We start from the raw sequence: 17,530 nt of genomic DNA, 5'->3' as shown, positions 1-17,530 counted from the left end.
AAGCTGTTTACAGAGAATTATTATCAGTAACTGTAACGGATTACAATACTTTTGTATTGTTGTCTTTAATTACGTACATGTAGACAAATGAGCTACTCCCCAACACAGTCAGTCATAACCAGTGTTTCTCAGAACTCATTTAGGCTTATTACAATCTTTAATTTGGCTAGTTTATGGGAGATAGCCAGGATATTGTAAAAAAAAAAAAAAAAAAAAAAAAAAAAAGTGTTTTCTCTGATACAAATATCATCCACGTTGCCCCATTTTCCTTCGGGTCATTAGCTTCATGGGGTGTCTTTAATCTGAATCATTAGATTGACGCCTGATTGTGGATCGATTGGCGGATTAGCAGACAATGGAGCTCACAGACCATTCCATTCCCTTCTAATGGATCGTCTTTCATGTTGAGGCAGCTGTGTTTGTTATAGCACCTCACCTGCCATACCTGTACTGAAACACACAATGTAGGCTTCACAACAGTGGCGCAGACATAACACCACAGCTTTCCATTCAATGGCGGGTATGTTAATTTCGCCATCTGACGGTTATTTAATTATAGTGTTCAAGCTGACAGACATAAGCTGCTGAATATCTAAGGCTACAAATGTAACGTTTCCAATGCATTGACAGTCTATATAATTTAAGTTGAGACTGTGCATTCAGTTTAAATTTCCTGTTAAATGTCACAGTCCATATGACAACGGCACTCTCAAGGCTAAAAATGTAGAAGTGGACACAAACCCACTACACTAGCTGTGTGCAAAGGTAGAAACTTAACTTTTTGAAAACGTTGATGATAAGGCCCCAACTTTATCCAATCGCCTGCCATTCTCAGTCTGAGCTCCGCCTTCCAACACCTCCACCACATCCTCAGTAGCAATGACTAGATAAACCATTTCTGATGGTCAAAATGCAAATTTAGAATGGCTGCATTTTAAGTTATACACAGGAAAGATGTTAAATCCCTCATGCTATTGGTTGGAGACTTCCCCCAGTGGCTGAACCTCTCACTGGCACATGAAAGTACTCATACAGTACCTACCTACACACAACAGCCAAAGTATCATAACAATACGGGGAGCTACAACCATCATACCGATACCAACAACAAAGCTGCCTTTGTGAGCATTTTACTGGGGTTGTCAAGAGGACACCTTCCTTCATTAGTTTTCATTGAATTAGGCCCACAACACGTCCAGAAGGCTCAGCAGTGATGTCTGTCATTACTGCACAAAGTCTCCATGAGCCTTCTCTGTCTGGGCTAGAGTTCATTGTTAGTCTGTAGTTATTCACTATAATCATCATGTGTGCGTATGTGTGCATGCACCTGTATTTATTTACCTCCTCTATTCATGAGTTTAATTTGTTTGCAAACATGTAAATGTCCTATTTCGCAATGAATTGCATAAAATGCTATCTTTATTGTCTTGAGTTACTTGAAGTATGCAAAGGAACAGATTTATTCATTATTTCATTTATTCATTCATTTGCTAATTTATTCATCTATACATGCATTCATTTTTGCCTCAAGGAGATTCATGTGTTCCTTGTGAAACATTTTGCATTTTACATTAATTAACTTTGAACAGCAGAGGTCCCCATTGCGCTCTGATTTGAAAAGCTTCAAGTGATAAACCTTTTTTCTATACAATTTAATAAAAAGCTTTGCTGGTTTGTAAAGCTTCACATCGCAATCACCAGAGAAATGGTCTCAAGTGATCACCTGAGGCCTCTCCGCACAATTGGCTAAAATCCCCCTGGTGAATTGTTTCCCTTCCTGACATTGCTGGGGAAACGCCAGACAGCCTTTGTCTGTCTATGTAGAACACTGTCAAGGCACAAGGATGAAAGCACGAGGCATCAGACAAGCAGAACAGGTTTAACTGTGTCTTGCCAACCTTGAAACAGTCAATTATGTTAATGTTATGTTCTTTTATGTTAATTATGTTCATTTGATACTTATTTAGTTAAAGTATGAAGTAGAAACAGCAAACAATCTAAGGAAAGCAGACAGATAATGTATCTAGTTTCTCATGTGGTAGTCTATGAAGTTACTTAAATGGTGAGATTCTATCTCTACCATATGACCCTTTTCTTTGTTGAACAAGTAAACAATACATAATCCACCAACAGATTAACGTCTCTTCAGACCCAAAAATCAGATTTTGGAGATTTTGTTGGACAGTGCTGGAATTTGTCACCTAATCCCTTCTGACAGCTGTCTGTAAAACAGTTTAATGGTTTAACGGCGTAACACAGGGATGCACTGCATCAACCACAACACTGAACAGAAGCCACACCAAGGAGGCAACCTCTGGTTTGCCATGTTGGATACCCATAATCTCAGGGGATAAAGAGGAGAACTACTGTGTGCAAACACAATTCCCTCCCTCGGAGGAGGAAGTGATTACGAAAAAACAGGATGGAAGTCAAATCTGGCATGCCTGTAATTAAAGAAGGAAATGTATTGTTTTTAGGGGCAGTGCCCTGCTCCATGGGCATTTGAGTGGGACTGTACTGGTCCAGCAGGGAGGCAGTATGCAGGAGCAGAGTTCCCCTGGTACCAAAAATGGCACGGGACATAAGGGGGCAGGTGGGCCTGCATAACTCGGAGGAACTAAGTGACGTCTCGCAATCTGCTGCGGAAAAGAGGAGGGAGGAAGTGCAGAGGGAAAGAAAGGGTGAGCAGGGGGTCTCAGATAATATATAAATACATACATAATGCTCTGGCCATCTGTTTCATTACTCTGAACTGTGTTTTTGTATTACAGAGGCTCTTTATAGGTGAGGATGACCCTCCTCTGATACAGGACAGTGGATAACCAGGGTGAGGTGGGGTGTGTTAGCAATAATAACTACCACACAGGGGGTCAGTATCTGGTATTGTGTGTGAGTCATCTGCAAATGACAGAAATACTGCAACGTGGCCTAGATGGGAGATGATCGTTTGAAATAAATGCTTTTTGGTAACCAACAATAAGCCTACACAGGCTGGTTACAAAATTGAAACATGTACTGCAGGATTAGTGCAGAATAACACCTGTGCTTGTCGGGAGAGGCATTTGGCTTGTTCAATGCAGTGACCATCTGAGTGAAACATGTAGCACTGGCTATTCTCTTCATATGACAGATGGCTGTGTCATTTGGAAAATGAAAAAAAAAAAAAACATCTGATCGGCGAGCTTCATAAGGGAAATGGAGCATAAATTCAGGCAAGAAGTAGCATATGGAAACACTGCCTGGTTTCAATGCGACAACGCCACGGCAACAGTGAAAGGTGAAAAGGGATCACGTGCAAACAGCAGGGATCACAGAGGGGACAACTCGCCCTCTGTCCTCTCTTCTTCCCTTTCTTCTTCCCCTCTCTCTCTCTCTCTCTTTCTTTTTCTCTCTCTCACACTCTCCTTCTCCATACTGTGGAGGGTCATCCAGGGATTGGGACAGCCGGTGGAGCAGCAGGCTCTGATTCCGAGTTCCCCCTATCTGACACGGCCTTCTATCCTGCCATCAGCACACAGCTGGGGCAACGACCAGACAGCCACCACTGACAGACCCCCACCCAGAGGCTCTACGCCCTCACCGTGTTCACCACCATGAGGGAAAGAGGAAGAGGGAGAGAGAGGGAGAGAGAGAGAGAGAGAGAGAGAAAGAGAGAGGGAGAGAAAGAGAGAGAGGGAGACACAGACAGGAGAGAGAGAGAGAGGTGGAGAGAGAGAAGGAGAGAGAGAGAGAGAGAGAGAGAGGGAGAGGGAGAGAAAGAGATAGAGGGAAACAGAGAGAGAGAGAGAGAGAAAGAGAGAGAGAGAGAGAGAGAGAGAGATGCACCTCTCTCAGCCCACCCCCAGCGTACCCCAGTGCAGGTCCCTGGCAGCCGTTGAGTGGCTGGGGAGGTGAGAGAGGTCTGATTAGTAGGTGCTAATGAACATCTGAGCCACTGGGCCTGGGAGACTCTCTCCACACCCCTCTCACTAGCCCTCCAGCCAGAGACAGACACACTGGGCTCCACAAAAACACAGGCGGAGATCGATGCACCAAACTACACGTAGGGTCAATCCACGGTAATGCTGGGTAATCTACCACTTCATGTTTAATTACAATGTTCCTCCTACAACATTGCCATTTCAGATGTATTGTAAAGGTAAAGTTTATCGCAGACACTTTTATCCAGAGCGATTTACAGGGGCATCTGGCAGTGGCTTGGAATCAAATACGGGTGCACCGCTTTGAAGGCAGCAAGGCTAACCACTGCACCACCAGCATCAGTGTTGTGGCCCCCTAGTGGTTAACAGTATTGTGTAACATTGCATTATGTTATTAATCACTGTATGTAATGCCTGTTTGTAGACAAGGCAGGGGCCCTGATGCACAGAGGTTTCTACTGAAAATCGAAAGGATACGTGTTGTGTAACCGCTATCTCTTCTCACAGCCCTCAGTAATTGGCATGCACACTAATGCTGGTCAGTGGATCCTCAACTGCAAAGGTCATTTCAATCCCTGCAGAATACCACAATGCCAGGCATTCATCCACAGTAAGTGAATTCAGTGTTTTTTTCTTTGTGTTGTCACCAAGTTTTCCTATACTGCCCCCTATCTGTGGCACTGCTGACACACATCTGACAGATGTGAAGACACTGTCACCTTCCAGCAGCTAAATATCTCTTTTTCTGTTGGAGCTTAGCAAGAAAGGAACACTGTAAATAACATCAACTAAATGTTCAGCCTCTATCATTTTTTTATTGAATAGAGAGGTATTCTATACAGCATCAGATAGAACATTTTATTCATTTACAATGTATTGATTCACTCATCTTTACCTTCCAGACAGGTGGCGATTGGGAAACGTCAGATTAGAATACCATTGTAAGTATCAGCAGTGAGTACTGTATTCATCATCAGTGCATTTATTGCATTAGAAAGCAGACATAAAAAATAAAGATAGTGCAATTGTGTTGATCCGGACCCCTGTAGCAGTGGAGGAGGCAGTGGTAGACTCAGTATTGCATACAGAATTTGGGTACAGTATGTCTGTCAACAACAAAAGTGAAAAAGAAAGCCACCACCACCAAAACAAAATTGTGCTTTGGATTTCCAAAGAGCACTTCCCTGGATTGTTGTTGTTGTCGAAATTACCAGGAGGAAGAAGTATGCCATGATAGGAAGTGGGAAGAGCTGATCTTTTACAGACAAAAACATCTAACTGTGCTTCAGCGTACATGATTATATTACATTTTTTTTTTTCAAAAAGAGGGAAGATCACAGGAATCTGTTGATGACATATCAACTATGGTCCTGTTGAAGCTTGATACAAACGGCAACATTATATTAACGTGTACGAGAAATGTGAAATGCCAGTGCTGATCTTTAGTTTTGTGCTGATACGTCAGGAAGTCAATGGCAGCTAAATACCTTTACGAGTAGGATATTGAAAAAGCTGTTTAATCTCACTGCTACATTACCACCCCTTGTCCCCTCATGCAACCACGGTATTCATGATTTTTTAATATATATATAAATATGTGCTTTAGTTATCACATGATGCATCTTTGTGTATGTATGTTTTTTGTCTAACCCCGAAAGCTCGCTTTTAGATATGATGTGTGTTCCCACACTATGTCATATGCTCAGAAATAAATGCAGGCAAAGCAAACGATGCCAGACCTGTGAGCTGTGAGCTGTGAGCCAGGAGGCGCAGTGCAGCTGTGTGTGTGTAGATGATGATGGAAGCAGCCGGAAGCAGACGGAAGCATTCATGCTGAGATTTCCCCACAGAGCACGAGAACATTTGAAACATTGTCTATCTTCAGACGCCAACTCCACAGCCAATCCCACTGATAATATGTCAGTGTTAATGATATTTCGAGACAACTCAATAGAATTCTATACTAAATCTGAGCTGGCCATTTTTACGAGTCACATATGATTCAATTATGCACCAAATATGATTGAGGGCTAGGGTTTTTTGATGAGTTTTGGCATTACATTTATAAAATATTTGCAGCTGAGGAAATTTGAGCTCACAACATACATGCCTTGTTTGAGGCATTTAGAATTCTGTTCTTTTATGAGCAAAACAAAGCAACATTCTAGCAGTTAGAGGAGAGAAAAGGACTAAGTGTTGCTACGGTTCAATAGGTTGTGCAACTGCATGCAAAAGAAGAAAGAAGAATGGAGATCTAAGAGATTAGAGACAACAGAAATGTTAAAAACACATAACAAAATAACAGTGGCATTTGTGCGTTTGATTGTCAGATCTGTCACTGAAATCACTGTCATTCCTTTCCAAGTCATTTTCCGTGTTTAAATTCTAGGGAATTTAGTTGAGTGCAACCTTGTCCACAATTGCATTTTATTCACCACTAGAGGTCGCTAAGATCCTTCTACATTAACAGCACTGTTAGGTGTGTAGAGAAGGGCTGAGGTGTACACAGTGGTGGTGTAAGACATTAGTATAAGATGACTCCTGTGCTGGAGTGTTAAATAGCCAGACTAGAGGCCATATAGCTGTAAGGCATGCAAGAGTACTGTACATTCTGGGTTACTCTTCTGTAATTGTGTGTGTGTGTGTGTGTGTGTGTGTGTGTGTGTGTGTGTGTGTGTGTGTGTGTGTGTGTGTGTGTGCGAGAGAGAGATATAGAGACAGCTTGCAGAGGCGTTTTAAAAGGTCAGAGAGTTGGTGATGACTGTAGATGCTGATGTTTAGCTATGTCCAAATTCTAAATAGAATCATGACATTGTTGCTTGCCATTCTTTTTGGTGACATTCTACTCTGTTCCCTGTTAAAATGAGAAAGAACTGTCTGTCACACCACACCTAAACCACACATGTCATTGCCTGCACAAAATCATGTAATAAGGACCAAAAGCAAAAAAGAGGTTCAAAATTCACAGATTTTTCTCTCTGAAAATACAGCTTGAATTCATATTTATGGGGAGTATCACTTTTCTTGTGAGTTCTGCAAGAGCCCAGTGTCAAATTAAGACATTAACTCACAACAACAGTGAGAATATGTGCAACGTAACACTTTTACAAAAAAAGTGGCAAACATGTGAAATAACATTATTATTTCCTAATTATTACCTTAATAACCAAACACATGCAGTCTTTGTGATTTTGAAGTGAAAACCAAAAAAAAAAAAAATGGCAGTTAGACTAATTTTCACACCCCAGTTGTGAAATCCAACACCCGGGGGCCTCAATGACACAAATGACTATGAAGTATAGTGACTCCATTCCCTGAACCATAAAAGTAATTTAACAAACTGGCACAACACTAATGGCTGTTGCAAATCTAAGGAAAGTTGACACAAGTTGAACCTTTTTGACCACTCAATCTAATTTCCACCCCAGAATCACAGGCTTTAACAAGGTCCCCAGTTATTTTATTGCTTGCTTTTGCTCATGCATATTCCTAAAATAGCCTGTTGTTGTTGTTGTTGTGGTTGGGTTTCCATTCTGCGGTGGGCAGACGATCCCCTCTGCAGTGCCAACTCACAATCACCCCACGCCACAGAGGCCAGGCTGATCAGGTACGACACGTGTGGCTGTAACTCCAGGTGGAAGCTAATAGCAGTGGGCAAACGTGGACACAAAATGTCCTGAGAGCAGCGAAGCAGAAGAGCCTTGTGCTACCTGACTGCTAGTGATATAAGTGGGCCAGTGTGCTCTGATGGGGAAACCTTCTCTTGAGGTCAGCTGGGAGCAATGAAGAAAGCCTCGAATCTGTTCAACCTTCTGTGCCATGGACGCTCGTCCTGGTGATGTTAGGACCAGCGGCGAGTCTACGGTATGTATGAGTTTGTATATATCTGTGAGTTGTATGTGTGTGTGTGTGTGTGTGTGGGGGGGGGGGGGGGGGGTGGCAGGGGCTGGGCTGGGATTAGGGGTATTGTGCTATAGCAGGTGGTCCTGAGTCATGTGTGTTCCAGAGGGGGGGAAAGAGGCAGGGTTGGCAGCTTGGATGGGTCTTTAGTCACCGTCTGTGCTCTTAGATCGAAGGGAGCAGATTCTCCTCCTCCTCCTCCTCCTCCTCCTCAGCCTCCTCAGCCTCCAACTCTCCATCCTGCTGTGCCTCTGGGCCCCCAGCTCTGAGCCCTCGGTCGGGGAGGCTGAGATTCGCAGGCCCTGGAGAACCAGAGGCTCTAGTCAGGCCCTGGAGAACCAGAGGTTCTGGTCAGCATCGGTCTGGAAGCTCTTTCTCCACGTGGACCCACCTGTCAAGAGTGGCAGAGCAAAGGAGAAGAACAAAAAGACAAATGAAGAAGAGGGATTAGGATTCAAAGTCTTGAAATGGAGCAAGCCCTTAGTTGATGATGGGTGGGTGACATTGGACTAAGATCTTTAACTTACCCAGATGTTTGAAGTGCTCATTCAATTAATTCTCGTGTCTCTGAGAACTGAGAAGAAATAACAGGCAATTGCAATAAGTACTTAAAATGTTACCATTGTTATATAACTCCAAATGTCTCTGTTTTGAATATGGTTTATGGAAAGTGATAACAAGTATTTGTGTCACTGAACGATGGAATCCATGTCTCCGTTTTGCGAAAACTAGTTGATATTTGTGCTCAACGGCCAATCAAATTATACCCCTCCCCTTCCGCGCCTCTGAAGCGCCATGTTGATTGGCTGAGATTATTTATGGCACTAAACTAAGTGACACTTTGTTTGCTTCCAATTTCAGAGCCAGGACTGTGTATCATGGACCCCAGAGTTTTTTTTAGCACAAACACTGAACGAACACCTAGAAGACTGTGAGGATCGTGGGGAGCAATTCGCTGAATTTGACAAAAAGTGTTTTAGAATCTCAGACCGCATCTTTAAGGTCTCTGCTTGAATTCACATTATGTAATACAATGCTAAACAAGATCCAGCACATGCCTACATTCTCTATGTGCAAAAGGGATGCAGTGCCCATATTACAAATGCTGGAGAAGTCCACACACATTGACCACATGAACGTTAACTGTCAATAATTACAAGATGGATTTGTTACACTCATAGTACTGCAATGTCGTCTAACACTCTAGGTACCAAATTAGCTTTCTTAACAGCCAGTACTAATGTATATCAAATTAGCATGTATATCAAATTAGCAGTCTCTCTAAATAAGGAACATGTGCAGTTAATAGCATAATCACATGGGCAGCTCAGCAGACCTGTTGGCTGGAGTTGGCTGAGGGTGGGGTGGCGGCGTTTTGCTCAACTAAGGGGTAGACGGGGGCAGATCCGGGAAAATGGGTGGCGCGCCAGTAGAAGTCGAGATATTCGGCTAAGTGCTCACAGGCATCCTCCAGCTGATTCTCGTCCAGAATAACATCAAACATCTCCTGAAATGGACATCATAAAATAGGGAGCGTTGTGAGTTTACTGGCTTTAAACTGTCACACCTTACCGTACACAGTGCAGAGTGGAGAGCATTAGTGAACTTAAATAAACTTCTGAATTCTGAAGTGTTGTCTATGAGAGGTGTAGGTGAAGTATGGGACTGTGTTTTGAGGCCTGTGCAGCATTAAGAGAACGGTGTACTGAAGTACGTGTGATGTGAGTGGAGAGAGGCCATTACCGGAGGACATTGCACTAGTTTATCTCCAGCCATCATCTGAACGTTGAGGTGTTTGCTCTGCGATTTTCCTCGGGACTTTATGAGTCTCTGCAGGACCTGAGAGGGTGAGTGAGAGCAAAAACGAGAAGGGGTACATTTGAATACTCAGTGAATACCAACATCCTATGAGGATGGAGAGCAAACAAAATGGAGGGACATTCATTTGATGAATCCATACATTTTGCCTTATTTATGACGATTCTGTCCACATTTCGTCTGTACCTTTGGTGAGGACACCTTGACGTAGACGAGGATGGGGGCCAGGGAAGTCTTGAGAAGCTGAGCTGGATGGTTAATGGTGTCTGCGTCCAGCACCACCAGCTGCAGGCTCTTAGCCAACTCAAAGATCCTCTCGATCTCACTCTGGACCTCCGCTGCAATAACACACACATGCACAATGACACTAGCAAACGTCTGAAAGCAAACAACTCCACATTTTTTCACTGAAGTCAAATAAGACAAACATGAATAATAGGAACATGAGTCACATGTCAAGTGAGATTCAAGAAGAGCAGAAAACAACAAAATAACAATAATATTGAGAAGATAGAAATACTGAGAAACTTAATTTTTTAATTATTTGAGAACACTATACTTAGTGTGCCCGCCATTGCTACCCTGGACCTAAATCTTATGATGTTCTGTGTTTTCTTCAAAATATACACATTGTACAAACATAAATATACACAGTATGTGTTGGTGTTGGCTTGTCTTGGTAAGTATCTGTATGCATTTCAAGTGGAGATGATCCAAGCGCTTGACTCACCAATACTGGAGCGAGTGTTGGATCTCTCCATGATGGCTTTCTTGTTGATGACGGACCTCTTGGCTAAAGACAGATCAGCAGTCACCCGCGTGATCGAGATTCTGCCAAATACATGAATATAAGATCCCAACCACAGGTGCAACCCTGCCACCAGAAGACATATATAGTATATATATACCTCTGATGATAACACAAAAAAACAGCACTCACCTCCCATCAAATCTGTGCTTCAGGAAGTCAAACAGAGCTTTCTGCATCATGTCTGTGACCTGTGGGTAAGGTAGTGTGAAAGGCCAATTAAACACTCAGTCATTAAAACTAAACCTCATGAGTTGATGTAAACACATTTCACTTATAGTAGAGTAGTATATTCTGAACATACTGTATGTCAAGCAGAAGTTACTGTGTGGATATTTTCAACCTTTTGTTTCTGCAACATCTAGTGAGTATTTTTAAAACACTACAATGACACCATGTATGCTACTAGTGACTGAAGAGGATGCTCGCATCATTCTGTCATGAGATAAAGGCAAATAAATTGACCACGTCCATGAAAACGAATTGTAGGGAGTGGAAACTGTTTATTAAACATATATCTGTTTATTGAATATAGAACATTTTTAAATCATATATATTTCATGGTGGCATATTCCATGGTGGCATAATAGATTGCTAGTATTACTAATTGATATAGAGTCACCGTACAGACATCATTATCCATGTCACTGCACTTCCAAAATGGACCCTAATGTAACAGAGAAAGGTCCGTACTGAAAGATTTTGACTTTACAAAAAATGATATGGGCAGCCAATATTCTCCTCCAAAACTGGGAGTCCTGGAGCAGAAGCATTGCTCCAAAAGGAATGCATTAAACAAGATGAAACCGTGCCATCTCTGCTCACATGCTTTGTGTCTAAGCCTCAAAAGGGAAGAGCACTGCCGCTAGGAGACAGCGGGGCAGAACAGAGCAGAAGCAGGCGGGAGAAGATGGAGACGGGTGGAGGAGAGAAGAGGAACATTGGCGAGGGAGCACTGAAAGTTTAATGCGCTTTGTATGAGGTGGTGCTGGTGGTGTGGTTTAATTTAGACTGGCGATTGAGAATGGATGGCTCCTTGAAATAGGGGAGGGGAATCACTGCTCCTGCTCATGCTCCTGCGCCTGTTCCCTACCTCTCACCACTGCCTGGGAGAGAACAGGCTGACGTACGCCTGTGAAACATCCCCAAAGCGTTTCAGTGGAGCAGAGCATGAATATTTCACACTCGCACACACACACACACACACACAATACCCACAACACAAGCGCACACACACACACACACACACACACACACACACACACACACACACACACACACACACACACACACACACACACACACACACACACAAGCGCACACACACACACACACACACACACACACACACACACAAGCGCACACAAGCGCACACACACAACACAAGCGCGCGCACACACACACACACACACACACACACACACTGATGCACAGGAAGTCGGCACTTGAACATCCACACACGAACGCATGCATGCACTCATGTACACACAGACAAACAGACACAAGCAGCTTTGTCGACTCAATATTGAAATGGTGGGTGTTACATGGGGCTTACCTCATAGCCTTTCAGGGAGGGGCCCACCAACACCACCGGCCTCATGGATGGAACCACGTCGTACGGTGGGACGAGTTCTGTCTGCGGTGAATATAACACAAACACAGATGATTTTCCCCCAAAACATAGCGATTTATACCCATCTTAAAACACTGAGGTACTAAAATCACAAGTAGTATTGATATCACAACACTGATATCATGGTTTGACACAACAATCCACAACACAAACATACCTGTTTTGGCTTCGGTTTGGCTTTCAAAAACACGATAACAAACACTTAGAAGATACACTTAAATATGCAAGCTATAATATTTTGTTATACATATTCATCAGAGCATATTTATAATTTGACTATTTGTGAATTCATCTGCCTTCTATACCATTGCAAAGTATCATTTAGAAGCAATGGCAGCTCTAGCAAGCACACAGGCTCCACGGGTCTTTTCCCAGCATGCTCACCTCCAGAGGGTGGGGTGGACCTCCAACCTCCAGATGAAGCATTTCCACGCCTGCGGAACAATATGCTCTTACTTACTGATACTGTTATAGTTACTGTTACAGTTACTGTTACTGTTACTGTTAATATTACTGTTACTGTTACAGTAACTGTTACTGTTACTGTTACTGTTACTGTTACTGTTACTGTTACCGTTACCGTCACTGTTACTGTTACTGTCACTGTCACTGTCACTGTCACTGTTACTGTTACTGTTACTGTTACTGTAACTGTTACCGTTACAGTTCCAATCTTACTCAAAGACATACACTATTTGGCATTCAGTCATAATTGTAGTACATTATACATATACACATTAAACCAAAGTATGACCACAGTAATTCAAACATATATCATTAATTTGGAACCCCCACATTGCACACACTCACTCACACACACAGACCCCCTCCACACACACACACACACACACACACACACACACAATGGCTAACTAACCTCTGGGCTGCTTTTTGTTCCTGTTTGATCCTCATGGCTTCCAGCTTCACTGGGCTGGGGATGAAGGTGATGTCCGCTCCCTCCTTCACCAGCCGTCCGATCCACCAGTCATTGCTGTATTTCTACAGCAGTCAGAGACAGATGGGGCCATGGCGTCATTTGCTACCTATGATTCATGTCTTATTCATTACAGTAATGTTACTGACTTATCCTAAAAGCTGGCATAGAAGAACAGAATTGATCTGGTTCTTAAAAAAATGTATCCTTACTTACAGCTGACCTTGTGTGACCTCTCTCACCTCCTTGATGTGAAGGAATTCTTTGGTTTCAAAGTTGATGGCTGCACCCTCGACAGGACAGTCTTGATCCAGGGCCCCACAGTAACTGACATTCGTCTTGACGGCGAATGCTACTGGTTTGGTCTGCGAGGGGGCACCAAAATCATCACCGTTGGCGTGTAAGCATTGGTCATCTGTCTCTGTGTCTGAATTCATTAACTGTAAAGGTGACCATACTGTCCCGCTCTGAATATTAAGCAGAGAGGAATCCATAGAGGACGGCTTGAAGGCAAACTCACAAGGACAGGGAAAGAAATGTGCTTAATCACCCCAATAGAGCATTTCATGATGGGGGACCTGTTTGTGTGTGCCAGGCAGAATGCAAGTAAGCATACAATACTAAACTAAGGTGTATAAAAGATATAAGGTTATAAGCATAGAAGGATTTGCAAACTTTGAGCCAATGTAATATGTAAAATTGTCATGCTCAGCATATTCCCAAAAAAATGCTTAATTCTCATTCATATGAAAGGAAGGTTGTAAAGATCTGTCACATAATTTGAAGACTGTATTCCAGACCCCTTCAGTAAAAACACACAGTAGCGTGATGCTAAGATGCTACGATGCTACGATGCTAGGATGCTGTAGAGTTGGACGCAGCTCCACACACCTTGGCCCTGTCGAGCTGCAGCTGCGCCTGGCGCTCGGCTTCAAGCCGAGACGCCTCCTTGTCCTCCTCCAGGGACAGGTCGGACTCTGAGGGTCTACTCGTGTAGGAATCGGCTGAACCCTGCACAAGAGAGAGAGAGAGAGAGAGAGAGAGAGAGAGAGATAGGGAGAGAGAGAGGGAGAGGGAGGATAGATGGGCCAAGCACCCTGTCAGCTCACTGATAGAAAGAGGGTAAGAGAGCAAGAGGTAATACCAGCCCTAACACTAATAGGAGCCTGCATCAGCCAAGCTGAGGTCAAAGCATTAGAGACAGCGAGAGAAAGAGAGAGGGAGAGACAGGGAGGGAGGGAGAGAGGGAACTGACTCCAGAATGTCCAAGGTTAATCCCTATGTAAGCATTCTACAAGCATCTCGACCCTCAGCTCTTCAAAACTGCTTACTGTACAGCAAAGCGCATACATGTCTCCGGTTACGATTTGACCCCTGGCACTTGAACAGATGGGCCCTGAAAGTCACAGAAACCCTGCACTTGGCAGTCATTTAGGACTGCTCCACTCACAGGTAATGTATATACATGCAGCCCTGTATTAAAGCAACAATAAGGAGTTCTGTTCCAAAACTAGCAAGCTAACTACCTAAAAGGCATGCAAAAACCTTGCAAACACCACCAACAGCTAAGTTAACACTTGTAGAAAGTTTGCCAAAACACTAACTGGTATCCTTTGGCAGTATAGCTGGCCATGTCATGCTGTACAAGCTTTTGTTCCATTTTTGCAAGCTGTTCCAGCCCAGAACCCGGAACTACATAGGGCATATCCTCGTTGGGCAGTGGGAGAGACACAAGTGTTTATCTGTCCTTCACATGACCATATGCTGTCAAAATGAATTTGAAAATGGTACCAAAACTAGTTGTTTATAAAACCATGCCTCAACAAAGTGTCAAATTGTTGCACAGTGTTACTTTAAGAGATAAGGAAATCACACAACTACATTGACATTTCTGATGGATTTGAAAGATGTTGTGGTGGTAATACGAGCATACTGGCACTTTATCATGGTGTTACTATATGCTGGAGAGCTAACACACAAATGTGTTCACACAACTGTGATGGAGCGCTACACACAGGAACGCAATGAAAGCACTCTATTTGGATGTACCGTTGATGGCATCTGTCTGAGAGAACAACAAAGTGCTAACATACGCACATTTAACTCTTTTTCTTTCCATCTCTGTCACCCTGTTTCTTTTCATCTCTCTCTCTCTCTCCATCTCTCTCTCTCTCTCTCTCTCTATCCCTCTCTCTTTCTCTTGCTCTGAGGCACAGCTCATTTCTCAGTGCCTGTCATGACCCCTCCAGGTAAAAGTGAGCAAGGTGTCATTGTGTCCTCATTACCAGTGAGTTCTGGGCAGGCTTAACCGTGAGTCATTGATGGAAAAGTGTGAATTACAGCCCCCCCACCCCCTCTGTCGTTCGCAAAGGCAAGTACATGGCTGCCGTCCAGTTTGCACAGAAGAAGATTTGAAACACACTGACAGCCATGCAGAGGTCTGACAGAAGATCAGCAATAATTCTGTGTGACAAATGAATCAGCCATCTTTTTTTATTATCCCACTTTAGCATGTTATACATCTAATACCAAACAATGTTCTTAAAATGTCAATAACCACATGCAGGGATAATGCAGAGGAATCATTAGCAACTCAGAAATTCGATGCCTTAAAAAACATCAGTCTTTCTCTACACACACACAAGATCATGCACACATGCACACACCCATACAGTATATGCACAGCCCTTGAGTCAAAATGAGCCCTGCAAACTGCAACTTCGACTGCAACTCACCAACAGAATTTCAACACAAAGGAAAAATCCCCAGTCGCCACCTATGGTCCCATCGGGGCACAGACAGAGAGCAGGAAGAGGAAGAGGAAGAGGAGGAGGAAGACTTTCTCACATTCTAGACAGATGCACCCACACAGGAGCCCCAAATATAGCACAATAACAACCTCCGCTTCGGTCTGTCTCTCCCCCTCTACCTGTCTCAGCCCCCTCCATCTCTCCTTCTCTCTATCTCCCTCTCTCTCGCTCGCTAGCTACTTCTCCCGCTCCCTCCCTCTATCCCTCTCTATCTCTCTCTCTCTCTCTCGCTCGCTACTTCTCCCGCTTGCTGTCTCCCTCCCTCCCTCCCTCCCTACCGCCCTCCCTCCCTCCCTCCCTCTCTCGCTTGCTCTCTCTCTCTCTCTCTCTTCCCGTCCCAAAAAATTCGTCAGTTTCAGCCAGTGCATTAGTGTGGATATCATTTAAATATCAAAGGCAGCCCGAGGGGCTCTGCAGTCTAAAGATACCACTCCAGGAAGAGACAAAGCATAATTAACAAGACATGGTCTCAGCTAAGTGAACCAGATGAGATTCCTGAGTATGATTAAAACATATCATCTTCTGATAGCCCGGTGAAAATGAATACCTTCACCGTAGGTCAAATATTTCCATAATAGAGATTGAGTTATCACAGGAATGAGGAAGTTACAACAGGCGATTTTAAACAGGGGGATTTAAAAAAGTGCTTTGTCAGCTTTGGCCTGTTGCTTGGGCTTTTTATCCCTCCTAGCCAATCAGGACCACCACGGCGGCCATAGCTCCTCTTGGTGTTAGCGTTTGCTACATCTCTCTGCACACACACTTTCATCTGATCAAATACCCCACTGATTTTTGTGTGCGTTCTTCTCAGATGTGCCTTCCCAAAACATAAAAGGGTAGCCCTGATTCTGTCACTTGTGGAGAACAGACGATTCCACGCAGAGTGAGTCGCTCGGCAGGAAGAAGAGGTAGTGACAGGCGAGAGGAGACGAGATCTCCGATGTTCGGCTCTCTCCTTTTGCTCTTCATCAACCTGCTCTCTTGCCGAGCAGAGCTCAGCGGTATCTCATCTCGACCCCTAGATTCACTTACACACACTCACATTCATGCAGGGCAAATTTAAATCTCCCCTAAATCTCACTTCTGTCTGAGGCCTGTTGGTATTTATAGACAGATAGATGACTGTTTGCAGTGCCCATTGGTTTGGGATAATACTGAATGGATAGACCATGTAGTGTTCACAAGGAGACTTTAATTATTAATTATTGAGAGCACTTTCAACAAGCCCACAACACAAACACTGAACTATTCTGGCAGACCACACTCATTGTAAGCTAGCTAGTACACTGCACAACAATACTGGAAGACAAGGAGACATATCTGAGAGCTACAGGGTAACAAAGGGCTGCTTGGGTTACAGCATTCGACTCTTCACTTCCCCGCGTGCCAGTCACACACAAGCTGACAGGGCTCCAATCGATACAGTAATGTAATACTTTGAGAGAGCATATCCAGTAACTTCTATAGCTAAGTGTGTTTTCCAAAAGCCCCACAACAGTCTCTGCCCGTGCTCAGAGTTCTGCAGATGGCACATAAGACTGTCATGATTCACAGGACACAACGTTATGTGCACACAGACTCTGGCACTATGGCTGTTTCTGTCATTTATATATTATATGAAAGATCCCCAGTGTATGCAAAAGTTCCCGGTAACCTAACATAAGGTACCAAATACATTTATGTAACAATTGTGCATCTCCACTGGCA

The 17,530-nt window shown here is 43.6% G+C and overlaps 1 protein-coding gene across 1 annotated transcript; it reads right to left on the bottom strand.

Annotated features, from left to right (window-relative positions):
• Positions 1-8,364: 8,364 nt before the first annotated feature.
• On the bottom strand, positions 8,365-14,365 carry cacnb3b (calcium channel, voltage-dependent, beta 3b; the record flags this gene model as incomplete). Its single annotated transcript, XM_080858295.1, has 13 exons — positions 8,365-8,394; positions 9,157-9,327; positions 9,564-9,659; positions 9,825-9,976; positions 10,369-10,469; positions 10,579-10,637; positions 12,002-12,082; positions 12,237-12,256; positions 12,464-12,513; positions 12,957-13,078; positions 13,256-13,378; positions 13,905-14,024; positions 14,345-14,365. 13 exons carry the CDS (start codon positions 14,363-14,365, stop codon positions 8,365-8,367), a joined length of 1,146 nt encoding a protein of 381 aa, XP_080714421.1.
• Between the last annotated feature and the right edge of the window lie 3,165 nt (positions 14,366-17,530).

This window comes from Sprattus sprattus (assembly GCF_963457725.1).
Source record: "Sprattus sprattus genome assembly, chromosome: 2".
Lineage (NCBI taxonomy): Eukaryota > Metazoa > Chordata > Actinopteri > Clupeiformes > Clupeidae > Sprattus > Sprattus sprattus.
This window is presented reverse-complemented; position numbering and strand designations above follow the sequence as displayed.